Source organism: Vulpes vulpes, chromosome 3, assembly GCF_048418805.1.
Source record: "Vulpes vulpes isolate BD-2025 chromosome 3, VulVul3, whole genome shotgun sequence".
Classification (NCBI taxonomy): Eukaryota; Metazoa; Chordata; class Mammalia; order Carnivora; family Canidae; genus Vulpes; species Vulpes vulpes.
The window spans coordinates 55,595,689-55,619,285 of NC_132782.1; the positions used below are offsets into that span (position 1 = coordinate 55,595,689).

At 37.2% G+C, this 23,597-nt stretch overlaps 2 protein-coding genes across 9 annotated transcripts in view; one reads left to right on the forward strand and one right to left on the reverse strand.

Moving 5' to 3' along the window:
• MAP3K13 (mitogen-activated protein kinase kinase kinase 13) overlaps positions 1-23,597 on the reverse strand; it is a 172,163-nt gene that overhangs the window by 104,772 nt on the left and 43,794 nt on the right. The window lies entirely within an intron of this gene.
• Positions 13,048-13,713, forward strand: LOC112926278 (dnaJ homolog subfamily C member 24). Its single transcript, XM_026007310.2, has one exon. The coding sequence runs from the start codon at positions 13,129-13,131 to the stop codon at positions 13,576-13,578; it is 450 nt and encodes a 149-aa protein (XP_025863095.1). The 5' UTR covers positions 13,048-13,128; the 3' UTR covers positions 13,579-13,713.

The following is a 23,597-nucleotide window of genomic DNA, read 5'->3' on the forward strand; positions in this document are numbered from 1 at the left end:
CAGGTCCTGATCCCTGGGTCCTTGGATCGAGCCCCACATCAGGCTCCTGGTCCTGCATCAGGATCCCTGCCCCACAGAAAGCCTGCTTCTCCCCTCTTCCTCTGCCTGCTTCTCCCTCTGCTTGTGCTCCTTCACTCTCTCTCTCTCTCTGTCAAATAAATAAATAAAATATTTAAAAAAATAATAAAGTTTTACATGTAACATTCAGTAAACAAGCAATAAGTAGATGGAACAGGGTATTGGTGAAGGTGGTGCCAACATCGTGCTTACATAATACCTTGAAAAATCTATATATAAATCAAATATACACATTTTGGTTGAATGCCATTTATGTTCAAGACAACTTGACATGTGCTGGGTATATGTGTGTTTATCTGGGTATGTGTGTGTGTATATATATATATATATATATATATATATATATATGGATAAATCACAGATCCCAATCTCAGACTATTTCATTAAATAAGATAAAAGCACAATAACAGCAAAATATAAATTGTTATCGTGGCTTAAAGTTATAAGAGAAAGCAGAGTCTGTCCCCCAGTATTCAATCTTTTCTCTTTCCTTTTAGGTATAGAACCTTAACCCTCCCCCACTCTTAAAGTTTAAGGTGGGTGCATGCTATGCTGCTAAAGACTTCATTCTCCTGGTTGTAGATGTGATCACATGACTGAGTTCTAGCCAATGGGACATGAGTGGAAGTGAGGCAAATTCCAAGTCTTCTTATCCAAGAAGTGAAGCTGCTGGTCCTGGACTCTCTTCTTTCCAGTGCTAAATCAGCATCTACTATGCAGATGATAATACTCCCAGGCAATAGTAGAGCAACAAAATAATTAACTTTGGACTTTGAATGTTCTAATAAATCAGTGTCCTCTATTTGTGCTGAAATACCTGCCTACTTTAAGATTGTTAATGAAAGTTGAAAGAACAGTCTTCCTTTTCTGAGCCACCAAATTTTGCTGAGATTGTTCCTGCTGTTTAGTCTGTATCCCAACTAATGTATTCTGTTATCAAGTATTATATGGCTATTTCCTAAATGGGATGAAAAAGAAATGATTGTTCCAGACATCTGGAGAAGAAATACTGACTCAGAGGATCAAGAACCTGTGAGAAACCTTAAAAGTCAAATCTACTCTCTCTCTCTTTCTTTTTTACATATGGAGAAATTGAGGTTCAGAGATTTCTCCATAGTCTTGGAATTTGTGCCAGGGCCAGGAACTGATCCCAGGTCTCCTGAGTGTTTTTGTAGTACATCATCCTGTCTCTCTGTAAGATAACAGTGACCACTAATGCTACCTCTTTCTTTTCTTGACACAGTTAAGATTCACTCAGTACTCCTGGGACATAGAATACTGTCCTCAGTTCTAAAGGAAAGCCAACAAGCATTTTTAAAAGTCACGTGTTTTCTCAAAGGTATCTGAAATCTAACACAAGAGAAAAGTCTAGAATAACTAGTTGGTACTACTAAAACAAGGACAAAGAAACAAGAACATAGACCCAAACGATTAGTCACTGATCCAACAAGCTATAAGTGGAAATGGTCATTCAAGTATTATAGAAGCAGTTTATGCCCAATAACAGTCCTTGGAAATTCGAAAATATGACTGGATACTTGAATCAACTCTTGAGCGCTTTATTGAAACCTAATTAAACATGCCAGGTCCTGAAAATATATTTTCAATTCTTTTTTTTTTAAGACTTTATTTATTCATGATAGACGGAGAGAGAGAGAGAGAGAGAGAGAGAGAGAGAGAGAGGGGCAGAGACACAGGCAGAGGGAGAGGCAGGCTTCCCATGGGAAGGCAGATGCGGGACTCAATCCCAGGACCCTGAGATCAAGACCTGAGCCAAAGGCAGATGCTCAACCACTAGGCCACCCGGACATCCCTGTATTTTCTCTACTTACAAAATTCATTTTTTTCTTCCTAGCCTAGGAAGTTTTCGTGCTTTAATCTTTTTAAAAACCACCCCCAGGGATCCCTGGGTGGCGCAGCGGTTTGGCGCCTGCCTTTGGCCCAGGGCGCAATCCTGGAGACCCGGGATGGAATCCCACATCAGGCTCCCGGTGTATGGAGCCTGCTTCTCCCTCTACCTATGTCTCTGCCCCTCTCTCTCTCTCTCTCTCTCTTTCTGTGACTATCATAAATAAATTAAAAAATTAAAAAAAAATTAAAAAATAAAAACCACCCCCAAAGGCCTTAAGCCTAGGCATCCCTTCTGTGTTGACTAGTCAACAACAGCCATTCTTTACCAGAAACCTCTCTGGTAAGCTATACTCTTGCTGGGGAGAAAGAGTTAATGCATGTGTCACTGTGAGCAGAGTCTGCTACAGAGCACGTGAAGAAAGGGGGCAGTTTTAGGGAGGTATGAAAGGAAAGAAGGCAAGGAGGGAGTTGCTCTGAGGTAGCTAACTTCATTTAGACATTCATAAAAACTTGCTGTGCATTCAGTATGTGCTGGTATTGAACTGAGAGCTGGTAATAAATTCATAGTCTCTACCCTGAAGAACCTTACAGTCTAGGACTGGAAACTCTCCTTTCTTTTTACATGTTCACATATAGAGTGTGAGCTGGGATGGAATTAAGGGTGAAAGAATGCTCCCAAACCCTCCTCAAAAAAACACCCCTTAATCTTCAGAGTTGGAAAAACCACTCCAGATCACCTTCACTTTGTTCTTGAATCCTACTCTGTTCTTTTTCATTCTGAGACAATCTTAAGAAATGGTAGACTAGGAAGCCATTGCTTACAGTTCCATATTTTTCCTACAGCATCTGGCTGCTCCTAGTTGAGAATAATCTGATCTTGCTGCCATCAAAATCATCATTAAATTTCAATTAGCCATAGTAAGCAGGTGTTCCTCTTTCCCCTCAAAACCCACAACTGCAGAGCCTATCTTACAGCTACCTCTCCTGGCCTCTGGAACGTGATATCTACCTGTCCTTGTCATCTAGAAACAAAAGCAGATGTGTTCCCAAGTCCCCTGTTGTGGTGTTGGTTGCCCCTGTCAGTATGTGAAAGGATCACAGACAATGCTTATTCAACTTCAGGGGGAGTATGAAGACCTAAAGAACATTATTATAAATACTCTTGAAATACACATTGGTCCTGAAATTTAATTTAAAAAATTTAAAAGACTTTATTATTTTATTCACGAGAGACACAGAAAGAGAGGGAGAGAGGTAGAGACATAGGTAGAGGGAGAAGCAGGCTGTCTGCGGGGAGCCTAATACGGGACTAGATCCCAGGATTCTGGGATCATGAACTGAGCCAAAGGCAGACTCTCAACCACTGAGCCACCCAGGTGTCCGGCCCTGAAATTTTAAGTTAGCAAAGTGAAGCCCCACTGAAGACCACCCATAATGAAGCAGTGGCCTAAAAAGGCCATATTTTCTTAGCTTTGTATGTTTATCTACCTTGATGATTTTTGTGTATTAAATTACTCAGAGCTCTGCATTACACAGTCATCGTTCAAAAGGCCATTCCTCTGGAAGAGAGGCTGGTACCTTGAAGTTGCTCTCACTATAAATATGAGAATATGTATGTGAGGGGAGAATAAGATTCCAGGAAAAAAAAATAGTCAAACTTAGTCTAGTTAGTCAGCACTGCAACATCTGAAAAATAAAATGCATTTTCTAAGGAAGAGTATTTGTGAGTGCTGACTTCTTAGCTGAGCTATGAAATACACATTTCATGCTGAATGTACATTTCTGAGTGGCTTTCATCACAAAGCTCTTCACATTTAGGGCAGTTCCTTTATTCTGTCCCCTATAAATGCCTAATTACATTTTGAAGCAAATGAAAGAACATTTTCTGCTGCTGCCACCTACTGCAAACTTGAAAAATATGCTTGAAGAATTTTAAAGACAAAATGCAGTATATTACTGAAGAATAACTTATAAGTCACACAAGTAGACTGAGATCAATGTGATTAGGTTTTACTTTTAATGAAGCTACTAATTATTCCAGAACCTTGAATGCAGATCAATATGTTGCATAAAGAGGTTAAATAAGCTAAGAACAAGCCACAGCTTGACAGACTAGTTTTTGCATAAAAGATAGACCAGAGAAAATCTATCTTTTGTGTTGAGAAAAACCCGACTCAGAACTACTGGAAAACTGAAGTAGAAAATATAATTTTACTAACTTGAACAACTGTGAGTTCAAAAATCATCAAGGTAGATAAACATACAAAGTTGGGGAAGGAGGAAAAGGTTCATGAACAGGCAATTCACAAAAATAGAGATGCAATGACCAGTGAGAAAAATGTGTAAATTCAGTGTCAAAAAACTGCAAATTAAAACAAAGTAAGATGCCAGATTCTCCTTGCAAAGTGGCTAAGATTGCTTTTTTATATATGGTATAAAAAGATGTGGGAAAACAGACCACCCCCTTTTTTTCCCTTGAGTATAGCTGACAATGTTACATTAGTTTTAGGTGTACAACATTGTGATTGGACAACTCTATACATTATGCTCTGCTCACCACAAATGTAGCTACCATCAAATATACACTCTCACACACCTCTGATGGTTAAATGTCACAACTTTTTTGAAGTACAATTATTTCACAAGAGGTATCAGTAGGCTTACACTGTAAATACCCTTTGATCCAAAATTCAACTTTAAGGAGTTTACTCTAAACAAGTAACCAGAAATTTGCAAAAGGGGTCTAGCTATAAAGATTTCATTACATAATCATTTAAAACAAAAAAATTACTAGAAATAACAGAATACTCCTAAGGAGAAGATTTATTAAATAAAATTATGATAAGGGGCACCTGGTTGGCTCAGGGTGTGATCCCAGGGTCCTGGGATCTAGTCCTGCATCAGGTTCCCCACAGGGAGTCTGCTTCTCCCTCTGCCTATTTCTCTGCTTCTCTTTCTGTGTCTCTCATGAATAAATAAATAAAATATTAAAAAAAATAAATAAAGGTAAAACTATGCAATAGAATATTTAAAACCTTTTGTACATTTTTTACTAAAATATGTAAGAAAGATAAAAATATTCATGACAAAGTATGAAAAAAGGAAGGTAACATGATAATAGGTACTGTGTGATCCAATACATACATATACACATGTAGAAGACCATATATATTATTAACTATGGTTATCTCTGTATTAGGGATAGGAATGATTTTATTTTTTTCCTCTTTTAATCTAAATTTCTAAATTATCTATGAAGCACAAATGTATTACCTTTGGAAAAAATAGTTTTGAAAGCTGCTAATAAGTGCTCATTGTTATTTTAATTTATTTAAATTATCCTAACTTTAAAAACTTGTTACAGTTTTTTTCCCCTGTAATTTTAAAGGAGATATCAAATTTCAAGACACAGATAGCCTAGAAACAATTTTGTAATCTATTATGCTGTATTAGGTCATATATCTTTTCACCAGAATGAGAGATGGCCATGACTAGCATTGGCTTTGAGGAGGTAGGAGGGGGTTTGGGACTAAAAAGCCTTGAAGAGAAGGGGTGTGTATTTACTTACTTTGTTTTAAAGAAAACAGAAAAGTGAGGATGGCAATAGAAGATTATAAGAGGAGTAGAAAGGAAGTTGGGAAACCCCTCAGGGGGCACAGTCACCTGTGAACGAGGATGACAAAGCTGGAATCATAGGGAACAGAAGAGGTCTGGATAACTGCTCTGGTAGATATGAACTAAAGGTCACTAATCAGCAGTGAGGACCCAACTGAGGAAGCGAAACAGTCATGGCACCAGAAAACATGATTAGGGAAGCACTCTGGGTTGAGCACAATCAGAGGAGAAAGGGCCAAAAGTTGACAAAGAATGGAGGAAGTAAGACTGGGAGGAAGGGATTGTTGAAATGGCTAATGATGTTACAAGTTGGAGGAAGCATAAAGGGTAACAGGTCAGGGATGTATTCAGTTTGATTACCATTGGTTACCATAGTGTTTACTACTACGTATAACACACAGAACGGTATATGTTTAAAAAAAATTTTTTTTAAATGAGAGACTGTGTAAAGAGAGAGGTAAGACAACTGATATAACTGAGGATTCACTATCTATCAGATTCTTTGTGCACAGATAAATATATTATCTTCAGTTTCTCATTGGCTAGGCTTCTCCTTTGCTATGTTCATGGCTCTCTCTTTCAAGAATTTCCTGTGACTTACCTACTCACTTTCCTGTCTTTGCCACCAAGCTTCTTATAAGAGAAGCTTCTTATATGTCAGGACTGGCAGACCTAGGCACATCTGCCTCTACTCCTCCCCCACACCCATGGCAGGTGTAGTCAGTATAGGGTGACTCTTTCCATTGCCACACACCATAAACATATATAAGACTAAATAGCACCAGCAAAGGGCCTTGCATATGGTAAGGATTCAATATAAATTCACTGAATGAATAAATGCATGTCACACATCAAGGGAGATTTGGGATCTATAACATCTACTGCTACCCTTCTTATTCTATGGTCTTACTAAAACTTGAAAACCACCTATGCAGGTATGATTGAGGAGGAAAAAATAATAGAACTTTTTACATTATATCTGTAACCTTGTGGAAATGGGCTCCCTTTATGCTACTGGCGACAGTACCTTAGGCTCCTCATATGCAGGAACCTTTTGCTCAGGGTCAATCTACCTAGCTGTGTGCCAAGCTGTTTCAGGCTACAGTACTTTCCAGCCTGAAGGTGTGTTTTGAAATTAGGTATACCTTTTTTCTCCCCTGCTTTTTGTTTATCCCATCTCTATTCATTTTCCCTCCATTCTTCTAATTTGACACCCTCCTAGATGTCATCCATTTACAGCACAGAGGACAAAAAACAAAAACAACAACAAAAAACAATACACTACATTCTTTTTTTTTTTTTTTAGATACGTAAATTATCTTTGGTGAGACATTAACTCCACCTTGCAGGGAAGATTTGCATGATCACCGAGTCCGTTGTAACAAACATATTCTTAACGTGACTTCGTGACCTCCACTTCTAATGTTCACATCTTTGTGTGATCCCTCTCCCTAAGAGTGAATGAGACTTACTCTCAATCAATAAAATACAGAAAAGGTGCACATGATTATGTGATGATGTTATATAAAACCATAGCGCCTGTCTTGCTGAAATCTCTCCCTGGCTAGCTGTGAGGAAATGAGTGGCCATGTTTGGAAACCCCACGTGGCAAGGAAATATGGTGGCTTCTAGGAGTTGGTGGCACCCTCTGGCCAACAAATAATAACAACCAAAGGGGGAAAACTCCCCAAACTGAAGCTCTCAGGCCTACAACCACAAGGAATTGAATGCAGTCAACAACCACAGGAGCATCCCAGTAGTACTTCTAGATGAGAATCCAGCCTGGCCAAACCTTAATTGAAGCATTGTAAGACCCTAAAGCAGAAGGTCCAACTAGGCCATGTTCAGAGTCCTCTCCCACAGAAATGGAGGCAATAAATGTGTGTTGTTCTTACCACTAAGTTTGTGATAATATTGTGATGCAGCAATAGGAAATGAACATAGTCACGGATCTCAACACCATCCCAATTAGAGATGACTTGGTTTACACTTACAGAAAGCAGTAAAAAATCCTCGAGGTACACCTAATAAAGATTATAATGGCATTATCTAATACTCTCTTTATATAAATAATAGTGAGTAACATAATAGAGTAAACATCCTGCCTGATGACTCAAATAAGCATGGCTAATAAGCAAACCTAATATTTTGTTAGCAACAGTCATACTCAGTGGCCATGATCACACCTAGTGCTATGTTAGTTAATAAGGAGAATTATGAAAATTATAGGAAATACAACCCTTGCCTTCCACTATCCTTTGTTTCCTAAAAGTCTTATCTATGTATCTGAGAGCTTCGTTATAAAAAGGTTTCTTTCCCCAGCATGTTTCTAAAACAGCAAAAGTTTGTGGCACAGATAGGACATGCAGAACAGCTTACAGGCTGCATTCAACCCTGCAGAAGGGGTGGATGAGTAGATTGGCTATATATTGCAGCATAACAAACTGCCCCGAAACTCAGCAGCTTAAAACAACAAACATGTATTACCTCACACATTTTCTAAAGGTCAAGAATCTGGGAGCAGCTTAGGTGGGTGGTTCTGGCTCAGGGTCTCAGGAAGTTTTGGTCAAGCTGTTGACCACGGATGCAGTTCACTTACATGGCTGTTTGCAGGAGGCTCCAGTTCCTTGCCATGTGGACCTCTCACCAGGGCTGGCTGAGTGTCCTCGTGACAAGGCAGCTGGCTTTCCCCAGAGCAAGTTATCAAGAGCAAGCAAAAAGCTGCAGTGCTTTTTATGACCTAGTTCAGGGATTGGCAAACTTTTTCTTAAAGGGCTAGACAGTAAATATTTTAGGTTTGCATGCCATAAGTCTCTACTGCAGTTGTTCACCTCAGTTGTTTTAGTGTAAAAACAACCACATCAATACAAAAACAAATGGGCATGGTATGTTCCAACACAACTTTATTTATAAAAATTGGCAGCCAGCCCATGGACTGTGTAGTTTGCCAAGTACTGGTCTGGTCTTCAAACCTGTACACCTTCATTTTCCCTTTATTCATTAGAGACAAGTCCCTAAGTCCAGCCCACATTCAAGGAGAGAGGATTCAGGCTCTGCCTCTTGAAGGAATAAAAATATCTTAAAACTACTTCAATGAGCTGACATAATAAGTCATTATTATGTCTATTCTATTATGTCTATTATGTCATTCTATTTACATAATAAGTAGAATGTGGATTAAATACTGCAATAATTTCCTTTTTGGTGGTGGTGGGGTTGGGGGGGAATGGGCAGCAAAGCAAAGTTTATTGAGTGATAGTACAAAACTTCTCAAGAGGGAGGGGCCTGGAGAGGGTTGCCCCACAATAGTTTCCTAAGGCTACTAAATTACACAAAGGAAGTAGCTTAAAGCAACAGAAGTTTATTCCCTCATAGCTCTTAAGACTAGATGTGTGAAATCAGGATGTTAGCTGGGCCATGCTCCCCCTAAAGACTCTATGAAAGAATCCTTCTTTGCCCCTTCCTAACATCTGATGGCTCCTGGCAATCCTTGGCATTTTTTGGTTTGTAGCTGCTTTGCTCCAATCTCTCCCTCTGTTTTCATATGGCCCTCTTCTCTATGTGTATCTCTGCATGTCCTCTCCTCTTCCTAGAATTCAACCCACTGCCACTGCCACACAACCCACTGTCACACTGTCCCTCCAAATTCATATTCACCTAGAACTTTAGAATGTGACCTTATTTGGAATTAGAGACTTTGTAGATGTAATTTTTAAAATTAATATGAGTTCTTATTAGATAGAGTAGGTCTTAAAATCCAATGACTTGTGTCCTTATAAGAAGATGAAAGGATAGGATCCCTGAGTGGCCTAGCAGTTGAGCATCTGCCTTTGACTCAGGGCGTGATCCCAGAGTCCCGGAATTGAGTCCTGCATTGGGATTCCTGCATGGAGCCTGCTTCTCCCTCTGCCTATGTCTCTGCCTCTCTCTCTCTCTCTCTCTTTCTGTGTGTGTGTCTCTCATGAATAAATAAAATATTTGGAAAGAAAAAAAAAAAAGAAGACAAAAGGATACACACTTAAGTCCTAAAATACGTAAAGGAAGTTCCTCATAATCTTCTGGATGAAGTACAAACTTCTTACCCTGACAAATAAAGCCATTTCTAAAGCAATCCTACCAACTTCTCTGTCCTCATTTCCTACCATTCCTAGTTCTAGGCTCCAGCCAAAGTGAACTGCTTATTCTCCTAACCTACAGGTACATGACTTTGCTGTAGCCTCTCCCTAGAGTGTCCTGTCAACTCTTCCTTTCTACTACTTATCCTTTAAGACTTTGTTCAAATATTCCTTCCTTCAGAAACCTTTGATGACCTTTTTGGATCTGCTGGAGGTCCCTCCTCTGTTTCCACAGAATCCTGTGCATATTTAACACATTTCTATTGTAATGACTGGTGTATAAGTTTGGATTCCACACTAAAGACTAAGCTTCTTAAAGTCAGTAACTGTGTCATTTTTATTCCTGTGTCCTCAGCATCTAGTGGAGTACTCAAAGAAATGTTCAAGAAATATTTGTTGGTTAAATAAGGTTACAGATTTTTCTCCTTACACATTTTAAGCAGCACTGGATAAAACCTCTTTGGGCTGGAATAATTTTAACCCAGTCTTGCATGAACATATCAGGTTGGATTTGATATTCCAATAGTTAGTTACTTTTAGGAGGATCCCTTTAGGCCTGGGCATTGAAGGCCTATTGATGCACTGCTGGCCTGCATCTGGCACACATAAGTGCAGGCATGTTGATAAATATAGTTCTGAATTCCTTCTACCACGCTCTACCCACCAGGTAATAGAATTAAGGAGTGTTGAATGTTTTATCTTTAAAATATATAATAAATCCAGGTAGAAATGTGCTTTGTCTTTTTTCTTACTTGATACTTGAAGGCCCCTTACTTTAAGCAATGAAATTCAGTTACCTTATAGGAAGAACATTTTTAGAAATTTTTATTGAGATAATTGCAGATTGACATACAATTATAAAAAGTAACATGGAGAGATCCCCTGTAAATTCTATCCAGTTTCCCCAAGGGTAACATTCTGCAAAACTATAATAGAATATGTATTACAAACAGGAGAGGGACACTGATATGATCTGCCGGCCTTAATTCAGATTTCACCAGTTTTCTTTGGATTTGTATGTGTGTGTATGTATGTGTATTATAGTCTACATGATTTTATCATCTTTGTAGGTTCATTAATCGACTACAGTTAAGAAACTGAAGTTTCAACGCTGCAAGCATCCCTAATGTTAACTCTAATGCAGTATAATTCTACTACATCCCATCTTCTGTGTTCTTACTGTTATTTTTTTATTTTATTTTTTTTTTAAATTTTTTTTAAATTTTTATTTATTTATGATAGTCACACACAGAGAGAGAGAGAGAGAGGCAGAGGGAGAAGAAGGCTCCATGCACCGGGAGCCTGATGTGGGATTCGATCCCGGGTCTCCAGGATCGCGCCCTGGGCCAAAGGCAAGCACCAAACCACTGCGCCACCCAGGGATCCCCTGTTCTTACTGTTATATATTTTATATCTGTAGTTTTTACATTTTATAAGAAATGACATAGTATTAATAAGTAGACCATAATATTTTAAGGTTACATAGTAAAATCTCTGGAGCAAGTACTAAAAATATTTAAAAGATATAGCTCAACAATCATTAGATGAATTGATGTGGAATGCTATAAAATATTTGATAAACTTCAATCAATCAATCAGTCAAAGAAGGAAATGGGGCATAAATTCCAGATTGAGTAAATAGAAAACAGAAAAAAGTACACCTAAGGGCAACCATACCAATGAATACATTAAATATAGATAGACTACAAGGTAGAGACTGTGAGACTGAAGAAAAAAAAAAGCAAGGCTCACCATATGCTATTTATAAAAAAGACAACTCAAATATAAAACCAGACAATTTGAAAGTAAAAGGTGGGTGTGGCATGCAAATACTAAGCATATGAAAGCTCCTGTAGCTAAATATTACCAGTTAGACAAAGTAGATTTTAAAACAGAATATTAGCAGAAAAAGAGTATGAGAGCTAAAAAGGGAGATTAAATAATAATAAAAGAGACACTTCATCAAGAAGACCTAACAACCCTAACAATGGTTGTACTCAACAACAGTGCTTCCAAGTACAAAACTGACAGAACTTAGAGAAAAATAGGTAAGTCTACAATCAGATTTTTTAAAACTCCTTTCTTAGTAACACATAGTACTAAGCACCCCCCTGCCGAAAAAAAAATCAATAAGCAGATAGATTTAAACTATACTCTCAACTATCTTGACCTAATTGACATTCACAGACCACCACACTTAACTACAGAATTTGTGCAAAGAAGGTTCACCCACATAGATCTTAAAATGAGTCTCAGTAAGTTTCAAATCTACTTTTTAAATATATCAATAAGATAGCTTTTCTAAAAAATCTGTTGGGGCATCTGAGTGGCTCAGTTAGTTGAGCATCTATCTGGCTCAGTTTCAGCTCGTGTCATGATCTCAGGGTCAGATCAAGCCCCACATTGGGCTCTACACTCAGGGAATCTGCTTGAGTTTCTCTCTCTCTCTCTCTCTCTCTCTCCATCTCCCTCTGCCCTTCCTCTTGCTCACTCAAGCTTGCTCGCACTCTTTCTTATATTTTTTTAAATCCCTGTAATGTTTGGATACCCAAAAACACATATCTAAAGGCCCATGGGTGAAAAGACAAATCACAAGGAAAATGAGGTTTGAAACTAAATGAATGAAGAAAGTATATCCAAATGTGTGAGATAAACTAAACCGGCGCTTAGAGGAAATTTTATAGCTTTAAATGTGTAGTTCAGAGAAGAATTTAAAAGCAATGATCTTTTTCCACCAAAAAAAGGCTGGAAAAAGTAGAATCAACTAAACCTAAAGAAAGAAGAAATAATAAAGAACAGAAACCAATGAAATTAAGAAACAGAAATGAACAAACTTTCTATAGCTATTTTTTAAAAAATATTACTAAAAAAGTTAATACCTTAGCAAGATTGATGAAGAAAAAAGAAAAAAAGAACCAATTGTGTTAAGTGAAAGAAGCCAATCTGAAAGGTTATATACATATAATTCCAACTATATGGCATTCTGGAAAAAGCAAAATTATGGAGACAGTAAAAAGATCAGCAATTGCCAGGGGTTTGCGGGAGGGAGGACGGATGAAGAGGTAGCGCACAGGGGATTTTTATTGAGATGAAACTATTCTGTATGATACAACACAAAGAATGAACCCTAATGGAAACTATGGACTTCAATTAATAAAAATGTATTGTTATTGGCTCATAGTACTGCAGGATATTGATAACAAGGAGAACTCAGTGGGGGAATGAGAGAATATGGAAATTTTTTGTACTTTTTGCTCATTCTCATATAAACCTAAAACTGCTAAAAATAGTGCATTAAAAAAACAAATATAAAAAAATGCCATTAGGCATGAGGGAAGAAAAATAACATCAGATACTAAAGACACTAAGAACAATACAAAGAGTGCCGGCCGCCTGCGGGCGAGGAGTGGGTGTGATAAGGACTTTCGGAAGTTTGCTGCTCTGAGAAGACCCACTCCTTGTTCGATGGATGATGGCATTTGAGCAGATACCAAAAAAGGACTGGTACAGCATTTTGGGGGCAGACCCATCTGCAAGTGTGTCAGATCTAAAACAAAAGTATCAAAAACTCGTATTAATGTATCATCCAGATAAACAAAGTGCAGATGTGCCAGCAGGAACAGTGGAGGAATGTATACAGAAGTTCATCGAAATTGATCAGGCATGGAAAATTCTAGGGAATGAAGAGACAAAAAAAGAGTATGACCTGCAGCGGCATGAAGACGATCTAAGAAATATGGGACCAGTAGATGCCCAAGTATATCTTGAAGAAATGTGTTGGAACGAAGATGATCACTCTTTTTCTCTGAGTTGCCGATGTGGTGAAAAATACAGTGTTTCCAAGGATGAAGCAGAAGAAGTTACCCTGATTTCTTGTGATACATGTTCACTAATTATAGAACTCCTTCATTATGGCTGAAATTGTTCACTAAGTGGGATCCTTTAACTGTGTATTCAGACACATTGAAGAGAGCCCATTCAAGTAAATGTACAAAGCTGATAAAAAAGGAGGATTCTTTTTTTTTTGTCAGCTCTTTTATTTGTAGACAAAGTATAAGACTGTCAAGCAAGGGCCACCCCAGATTAATAGAAAATTAATTTAGTTATTTATATGTATTTATAATTTATATTTATAAATCAGCCGAAAAGGGACTTGAATTATAAATTATATTTTATGAATTCCCATTTGAGAACTTTTGTTATTTGGTCCATTTTTCTCCTTGGTACAAAAATAAGAATTTTCCTTTTCTTTAAGCATGTCCCCTCTTGTAATGGGTCACAGTATCATCATGTTCCTTTATAGTTAGTAAGTTTCTGAAGTAACAGGACATTTCTAGCTGCTAAAGTCATGGGCGTATTGTACAAGTATCTCAAAGTCTCAGGTCATTAGGAGTAATAGAATCTTTGTTGAGTATCCTATCAGCCTAGTTCTCCCATAGTAAGGGCTAGATATGGATATTCATGAAGTTATTTCAAAGTTAATAAAGAAGGTAAAGTGGCAACTACCGAAAGGATAGCTTTAGAGTCAAGAGTCAAAACTCTTGACTCCAGTTCTGGCACTGTATTTCCAGATTCTTTGTGTTAAAGTGAGTAAGGCTTGAACACTCTGATCTGCTACTTTAAATGTAACTGAGGAAATGGTAGCTTTTAAAAAATTGTTTTTTTAAAGGTTTTATTTATTCATGAGAGACACACAGAGAGGCAGAGACATAGGCAGAGGGAGAAGCAGGTTTCGTGCTGGAAGCCCGATGTGGGACTTGATCCAGGAACCCCAGGATTGCACCCTGAGCCAAAGGCAGACGCTCAACCACTGAGCCACCCGGGCGTTCCCCCCAAAATAGTTTGAAACATGAATTACTTTCCTTTTTATTGCAAAGTACTAATTATTAATTCTTGTATTTATGAATAAGGACCCACTGTGTTATTGGTATGATCAAATGGACATGTATAATGCTATTATAATGGACTAGCAAATTTATTTTTCTCTATATTTGATACTCTATGTACAGTATAACTCAGAACTCATTAAAAAAAATGAAGAATCCTTTGTGGGATCACTGGAACCTTATTACTTAATTTCAAATGAGTGAACCAAACATGTGACTAAACAGCTTTTTATTAGGTCGAACTCATGGTATTTACCATTGTTTTGTACTTAACAAGACTAGTTACTACTCTAACTTGTAAATGTAGCAAAAGTACAAGGCATATTTAAGAAAAGATGACTCATAGCTATAAAACCAAAAATTCAAAAGTGAAAAAAAAAAAAAGAACAATACAAAGATATGAATATTATGCCAGTATATGCAACAATTTAGATAATATGGATAAATCTTAAAAAAACACAAATTCCTCAAACTGACTTAAAAAATTTTAGAAAAATCTGTCTCCCCAGATCTATTAACAGAATTAATAATGAGTCAAATTCATAATAAAAATGTTCTCTCAAAAAAAAAAAAAAAAAAAAAAAAAAAGCTCTAGGCCCACATGCCTTTACCAGAGGGTAAGATCAAAGATTTACCACCATCACTATCACTACCACCGCCCACTACTACTAATAAAAAAACGAATTCTACACAAACTCAGAAAACACAGGAGAAGGAAACACTTTCTAATTCATTCAAGAATGCCAGTATAACCCTGGTTAAAAAAAAAAAAAAGCATGACAAAGATATTATTAAAAGCAAAGTTACAGACCAATAACCCTCATAGATACTGATATTCCTCATTGCATCCCACACAGATGCAAAAATGCTCCACCAAGCACTAGTAAATTGAACTTAGTGTACATGCATTGATTGATTGACTTTCTTTTTCACCACCATATCAAATTTATTATTCCAATGGCATTAATACAGCTGGAGGTGCTCATGCCCAGCACAGAGCCCAACACAGAACTTGAATCCACGATCCTGAGATCAAGACCTGAGCTGAAATCAAGAGTCGGTTCCTTAACTGACTGAGCCACCCAGGGGGCCCATGAACCTAGTGAATTTTTTAAATATATACCACAATATGACTGAAATGGCATTTATTATAAGAATGCAAAGCTGGCTTAATGTCAGAAAACTCAAACACTATAACACTATAACACTAAGAGAATAAAAGAAAATAGTGACATAATCATCCCAACAGATACAACAGCAAATGCGTGTTACAAAATTCAACACCCTTTCATTAATAAAAATTCCCATAAAACTAGGATCAGAAGAGAGCTTCTTCAAACCGATAAAATGTATCTACAAAAAACAACAATACCATGCTTATGATGAAACATGAAATGCTTTTCCACTGAGATTGGAACAAGGCAAGGATGTTCACCCTCACCACTGCAATTCAACATACATATGAAGTTCTCAGGAAAGGCCTGATACATAGGTGATCAGTAAATGTCACTAGCTTCTGGGTTGCATGAGGTACATGTTCAGCTTTAACAGATAATGCCAAACAGTTTCCCAAAGAGATTGATATGGACTCTTTTAAAATGGTCTTTTTCTGTTCTTAAGAATGAAAAGAAAATATTAAAAGTAGTCTCCCACAAAAACCCTTGTTATTGTTTTTGTACATTACCTTTCAGTCTTTTTTATTGCATGTTTATTAGTTAGCTAAGACTGTGGTTGTTATGGAGTTTTGTATCTTACTTTTTATTTATTTATTTTTAAAGATTTTATTTATTTATTCATGAGAGATAGAGAGAGAGAAAGGGAGAGAGAGAGAGGGCAGAGGGAGAATCAGGCTCCATGCAGGGAGCCTGATGTGGGACTCGATCCCAGGACTAAGCCACCCGAGAATCCCTGTATCTTGCTTTTTAAACTTACATTAAAACAAACATTTTCCCATGCTTTGAAAAACTTAAAGTTTTGTGTATGTGTGATTTTAATAAATTAGGAAACCTTCTTTGTTCTTGTTTACAAATTCTGAAAAAATATTTTATAGTCTATCAAATATTTTTAAACAGCCTTTATGATACTAATAAATACCTTGTTATGAAATAGCCAACTTTTCTTCTTAAAACTTTTTTCCAGGGATCCTTGAGTGGCTCAGCAGTTTAGCGCCTGCCTTTGGCCCAGGGTGTGATCCTGGAGTCCTGGGATCAAATCCCGCATCCGGCTCCCTGCATGGAGCCTTCTTCTCCCTCTGCCTGTGTCTCTGCCTCTCTCTCTCTCTCTCTCTCTCTCTCTCTCATGAAAAAATAAAATCTTTAAAAAAAAAAAACAAAAAACAAACTTTTTTTCAGGGCATCCCTGGGTGGCTCAGTGGTTTGGCCCCTGCCTTTGGCCCAGGGCATGATCCTGGAGTCCCGGAATCAAATCCTATGTTGGGCTCCTTGCATAGAGCTGCTTCTACCTCTTCCTGTGTTTCTGCCTCTCTCTCTCTCTCTCTCTGGGTCTCTCATGAATAAATAAATAAAATCTTTAAAAAAATAAAAATAAACTTTTTTCCAGCTTTATTGAGGTACAAATGACAAATAAAAATTATATTTATTTAAGGTGCACAATGTGATGGTTTGATATATATTTTGTGAAAGGATTACCATAATCAACTTACACATCCATCACCTCACATAATTTTTTTTAATTTTATTTATACATGAGAGAGAGAAAGAGAAACAGAAAGAGAGAGAGCACGTGCACACAAGTACAGAGGGAGAGAGAGAAGCAGACTCCCTGTTCAGCAGGGAGCCTGAGGTGGAGCTCGATCCCAGAACTCTAGGATCATGACCTGAGCCAAAGGCTGACACTTAACTGAGCCACCTAGGCACCCCAATATCTGTTTTCTTTTTGAGGAACTTAATGCAATGTAGCTTTCTTTTAGCAGTGCTTTAGAGGCTTTTCATAGGATATAATATTTAATCTCTGGTTTATAATATTTCTGAGCATTACTTGTGACAAGCATTTTTCTATATTTTATGCAAAAAATATTCCTTTTAATGATACTGCAATAGGATTTTTAATTTTATGGTTTTTTTCTTGTATATACTAATGAATTTAATATTTGGTGCTAAATATTTTTTGGGGAAAATTAATATGGAGAGAAAGGAATATACTTATGTGAAATTTTATTTAATTGTTCCCTTGAAAATATGGTGCAAATTGTGGGTTCCAAGGATTTTACTTATGTATTCCTTTTGATTTTACAATTTGCTGGACTTTTCTAAATTTGGTCATGAAGTTAGTCTTCCATCATTTTTCTCTTTTATTTTGTTAGCGATTTTGGAAATAAATTCTCTTCAGAATTCCCACAATTCATTACCAAGAAAGCATATATTGTAAATCATAGCTATGCCACTCTCAAGCCACATCACTTAGGCAACTTATGTGACATTATCTGTAAAATGGAGATAAGGAGAGTGATGATAGTGATAAGTTAAAATACCTACCAATATGGTTATTATAAACATTAAACAAGATCAGGCATGGCAGCCCAAAGCACAGATATTTGCTAATATTTTAATAAATCTAGTCAGTCACTAAACCCAACTAATTATAAATATCTAATGATTCAAAAAAATTACCCCTCAAAATTTTCAAATCGTTCAAATTAAATTCAAGTTTATACCCTACTCTTAATTCTCCCAGCATTTACCTGAGGTATTTTTCATGTCTCACCTGAACTGTAAGAATAGCCTCCTTATCTCCCTGCCTCTAATCTCTTTCCCCTTCAGTTCCTACAGTAGTGATCTTTCTAAAACACAGTCTGATTTCAATTCTCTCTTGAAAATCTTTTGATGGCTCTCCATCGCGTAGAGCAATGTTTCCCAAACTTCATGCATTCCCATACCTCTTCCCAAGTGTTGCAAATGGTTCCTCTGCCTCATCTTTCTTCCTAAATAATTTATACTTATTCCTCGTAATTTATCTTATCTGCAATAAGGATGTTACCTAATGTAAAGTGTATATTTTATTCCAGACCCTTAATTTGTACTTAGATCTTTTGTTGATATAATTTACATACATGAAATGCACAGATCTCAAGTATTCAATCTAATGAATGCTGACAATTCTATACATCCATGTAATTACCAGCCAAATCAAGATTCAGAACATTTCTAGGACTCTAAACGTTCTTCCCGGTAAATAAATAGCGTCTTCCCCTTCCCCATGAAGTTTTGACAAAAAAATTTTTGGTGTCACAGAACAACTATAGTTCTTCCCATTGATATTAAAAATGCTTTGTGGTTAGCCCGGGTGGCTCAGCGGTTTAGCACTGCCTTCAGCCCAGGGTGTGATCCTGGACACCCGGGATCAAGTCCCACATCAGGCTCCCAACATGGAACCTGCTTCTCCCTCTGCCTGTGTCTCTGCCTCTCTCTCTCTCGGCGTCTCTCATAAATAAATAAATAAAATCTTTATTAAAAAATGCTTTGTATAATTTCAGCCTGCCTTATCATTTTTATGGTCCCACATTGCAAAGTTAGAATAATCTGCATTTTATTTTTTTTTAAGATTTTATTCATTTGAGAGAGAGAGAGGGCGTGTGTACACAAGATTGTACAAGCAGGAGGAGCAGCAGAGGGAGAGGGACAGGGAGAAGGAGGCTTCCCATTTAAGAGGGAGCCCAATGTGGGGCACAGTCCCAGGACTCTAGGGTCATGACCTGAGCCGAAGGCAGACGCTTATGGACGGAGCCACTCAGGTGCCTCAGGATAATCTGTATTTTAAATATTTCATTTTACTTCTTTTTTGGCATTGTAGCTGTTATCTCTGTATGTGTATGTGTGCATGTACTGTATGTGTTAATAGATATTCAAAAGCAGAAGTCAACAAACTACAGTACTTGGGCCAAATCTAGTGGGCCTGTTTTTATAAATAACACCTTATTAGAATACATTTACGTACTAAGTGTCTGCTTTTGTGCCACAAAGGCAGAATTAGTTGCCATGGAGACCCTATGGCCCAGAAAACCTAAAATATTTATTATCTGGCCCCTTACATTAAATACTTCCCAACCAATGTTCTAAAACATTGATTCTTAAATTTTAGCATGTATCAGATTCACAGAGAGATTACTGTGCCCAACCCCAGAGTTTCTTTTTTTTTTTTTAATTCTTTTTTTTTAAATTTTAATTTATTTATGATAGTCACAGAGAGAGAGAGAGAGAGAGAGAGAGAGAGGCAGAGACATAGGCAGAGGGAGAAGCAGGCTCCATGCACCGGGAGCCCGATGTGGGATTCGATCCCGGGTCTCCAGGATCGCGCCCTGGGCCAAAGACAGGCGCCAAACCGCTGTGCCACCCAGGGATCCCAACCCCAGAGTTTCTAACTCAAGTTAGGTCTATGGTAAAGCCAAGAGAATTTTCATCTCTAACAAGTTCCCGGGTGATGCCGAGGCTACTGGTCTACTGACCACATTTTGAGCACCACTGTTGAGGCTACATTATATCATGCTAACATATTACAGTTTACCTCATATTATACTACTTCATTCCCACCCTTTGTACTATTGTTGTTATACATTTTACTTCTTTATATGTTCTTAACCGACTGTACGTTGTTATTAGTTTTGCTTTGAACAGGCCATATCCTTTTTGTAAATTAACATGCAATAAAGTTGACTTTTATGGTGTACAGTTCTACAAGTTTTAACTTATGTAACTGCTTTTAACTCCTATAACTGCTACAATAACTTCCTCTGTTAAAGGATCTAGTAGAAAAGAAGAGCATCAAAGTATTAAAAAACAATCAAAAAGAAATGCTAGATATAAAAAAAATTTGAAAAATTCATTCGATGGATATAAGGGTCATGCTATTGAGTGAAGGCAATTTCTACACCCAATCGTAAAATTTTCATGTTTTGTGTCTTTTTCTTTATTCAGTGAACCAGCACTATTAACATTTACCTATAGGTTGGTGATTTCCAATTTGTTATTTACTATACTACTAATGTGTATCTTGTATGATTTCTTAAGTGTATTGTTTGAACACTTTATTCTTGAACTTTCCAATTAGAATAAGTTCTGGAAAAGTTATTTTATCTTTCACACTTTCTCAAAGTATCATGTAAGCTATTTTGTTTTTCATGTCTCTTCCTATGGACCTTATTGTCTAATCATTTTCAGGATAATAGATTATACAGGCAGTCTTTTTCTTTTTTCTTTTTTTTTAAGTTTATTTTTAAGTAATCTCTATGTCCAATATGGTGCTCACACTCATAATCCTGAGATCAAGAGTCAAATGCTCCACTGACTGAGCCAGTCAGGTATCCCTCAACTTTTAATTAGTAAATTTTTATGGTCTTCCTTTGATGAATTTATTGGTGTATGATCCCCTCATTCTAAGGGGACTTCAGTGAGAAAATCTTGTAGTTTCCTAGATAATTGGCAGCCATTGTCTTCCCCACCCCCATCATCTTATTAAATTCTAAAAGCTATAAGGACAATGGACTGCCTAGAGTCGGGGTTTAGTAGCTCTGAAATCTTCCATTCTGACTATAATAAAGGGTCAGGCTAGTAGAAAAGAGATCAAGTTTCTTTGAGCAACCAGGTCCAGGTTAATAAGCAGTAGAGTTAAATAAGCTTTCATCCATTTGACCACCACAGCCCAGGTGTCTTCTGTGGTACCTCATCCTTTTGTTCATCCTATCTTAATACAGACTCAAAAATGGTTTTCAATTTCTAATGTAAAATTCTTTTTATTGTCATCCATGCTCTTAACCTGCCTCTACCTATTTGCCTAGGTATCTCTCTTGCCTGTTTTTCTTTGATGAGGTGTGTCATAAAGTACTATGAGGGCTGTGTTTACTTTGTGTTGCATTTACTGAGAAGTCCAAAAAAGCTTGTTCCATACTTTCCAGGTGTTCCATAATGGTCTCTGATGTCTATAAAACATCTTGTGTAAATCGTTTCTGCTAAGTTTGTACTGCAAATACATTTTGAAATGTATCCTGCCAGGATCCATTGACACCATTTTGCTATGGAAACACTGGTATATATCAAACAATATGAAAGATAAGATTTATTCCTTAAATTCCAGAACAATACTCAAAGGGATCTATTTTGTTTATCTGGTTATCATTCCATTTGTTGTCCTGTGAGGAAGGCGGACTAAGATATTATCATCTCATTTTCCAGATGAGGAAGTGGAGACGTGGACAGAGATGATTAAATGAGACAGCACATGAAAAAGTATCTGTGACAGAGCCTGATTTGTACGTATGTAGGTGTGTGTGTACATATACAATAGACACTCACACAAATATATGTACATATATTCTGCAATGAAGAAAGCATATTTTATCTCTTTAAAAGAATATATTTATGTATCATCAACAAGCAAATTAGTGGCAGCTATAAAATTAAAGCTACTTAACTTCTAGTCTCGTCTTTCTAGTAAACTCTATTCAGATGACACAGATGACATTTCGGTAGTTATTAGCTTTTCACATTCAGAACAGACTAGTGTCTATTACAGTAGTTCATTTTTAAAAACATAATCCAGAGATATTATAGGGACACTTCCTCAAACTTTCTGTTCTTTATACATTTCTACTGGCATTACATAACATTTTGGCTTCTTCTTGGGAGCCCTTTCCCCAGCCCTTTCTCCCCAAGGGAAAACCTTGGGCCAGATTTTAGTTTAGGTAACATTTGGCTTTGTTTTCCTTTTACCTTCTCTTCTGGTTCTTCTCCTACTTCTTATGTGACAACCCATATTCCATGAAAATCAGTTCATGGGCAGCAATAGCAGGTAGAGGAATCTGATTAGGACCTTGAACTATGAGTCAGAGACTAGAAATGCCATAGGAAAAAAGACTTTCAAGCAATCTGGAACTGGGAGGAGTAATCTGGGTGAGGGTTAACAAACTGGAGTTTGACAGACAGTGAGGAAGCCGGCAGAGCAGACCAAACAAGTACATGGAGCAGGCACAGGGAAAATGCAAAATGCTTTGCACCTCGATCACTCTTTATTTCTTTTACTATGTATGGTAAATTCTGATCTAATGTGACACTGACCTAGAATCCTACCAGTAGCAGTAATTCCAACAGTTGGCTGGCTGACCAGCCAATGCGGACTAAAGTGTGGTCACAGTTCTTTTGGCAGAGGGTTTTCTTTATTCTGGTTGTTGAAATAGATGCAATAACATTAATTCATACTAAAGATGGTGACACCGATCATTAATTTATTACAGCTCTCAAAAATAGTATGCTTTGAGGAGAGAACCAAAGCAGTAATCTCTCCCAAGTATATTCTTTGGCATACTGACTCCTGCAGTTTAGATGAATGCTTCAAATGAAAAAAAGGATTCTGTGGTCAAAAACTTAGGGAAGGGCAGCCTGGGTGGCTCAGCAGTTTAGCGAGGGCTTCAGCCCAGGGCCTGATCCTGGAGACCTGGGATCGAATCCCACGTCAGGCTCCCTGCATGGAGCCTGCTTCTCCCTCTGCCTGTGTCTCTGCCTCTCTCTCTCTCTCTCTCTCTTCCCCTGTGTCTCATGAATAAATAAATAAAATCTTAAAAAAAAAATTTAGGGAAATGCTGCAGGACCCTCTTACTAGAAACATTAACATATTAAAGGTCCTGAGAAGTCTTGCAAGTAGATATGTAAACTAATTTAATTTTATTTTAAAAATTAAAAAAAATTATTTAAAAAATTTTTTTTTAAAAAAATTTTTTAAAGTTTACTTTTATGGTTAGTACTTTCAGTGCCCTGTTCAAGAAATCTTTGAATACCCAAAATTGCAAAGATTTTTTCCCACCTTTCTGGTTCTGAGTTTTTTGTTTTTTTTTCTGGTTCTCAGTTTTATGTTTAGATCTATGATCAATGTCTATTTATTTTTTGTGTATGGAGAGATAAAGATGTGATGGTTCTTTTCTTTCCCATAAGAAAATCCATTTGATCCAGCAACATATTTAAGATGATTCTTTCCCTGGGGCACCTGGGTAGCTCAGTTGGTTTAACATCTGATTCTTGATTTCAGTTTAGGTCATGATCTCAGGGTT

Coding starts and splice junctions, on each gene's coding strand:
- LOC112926278 (XM_026007310.2), top strand. CDS start 13,129: ATGATGGCATTTGAGCAGATACCAAAAAAGGACTGGTACAGCATTTTG.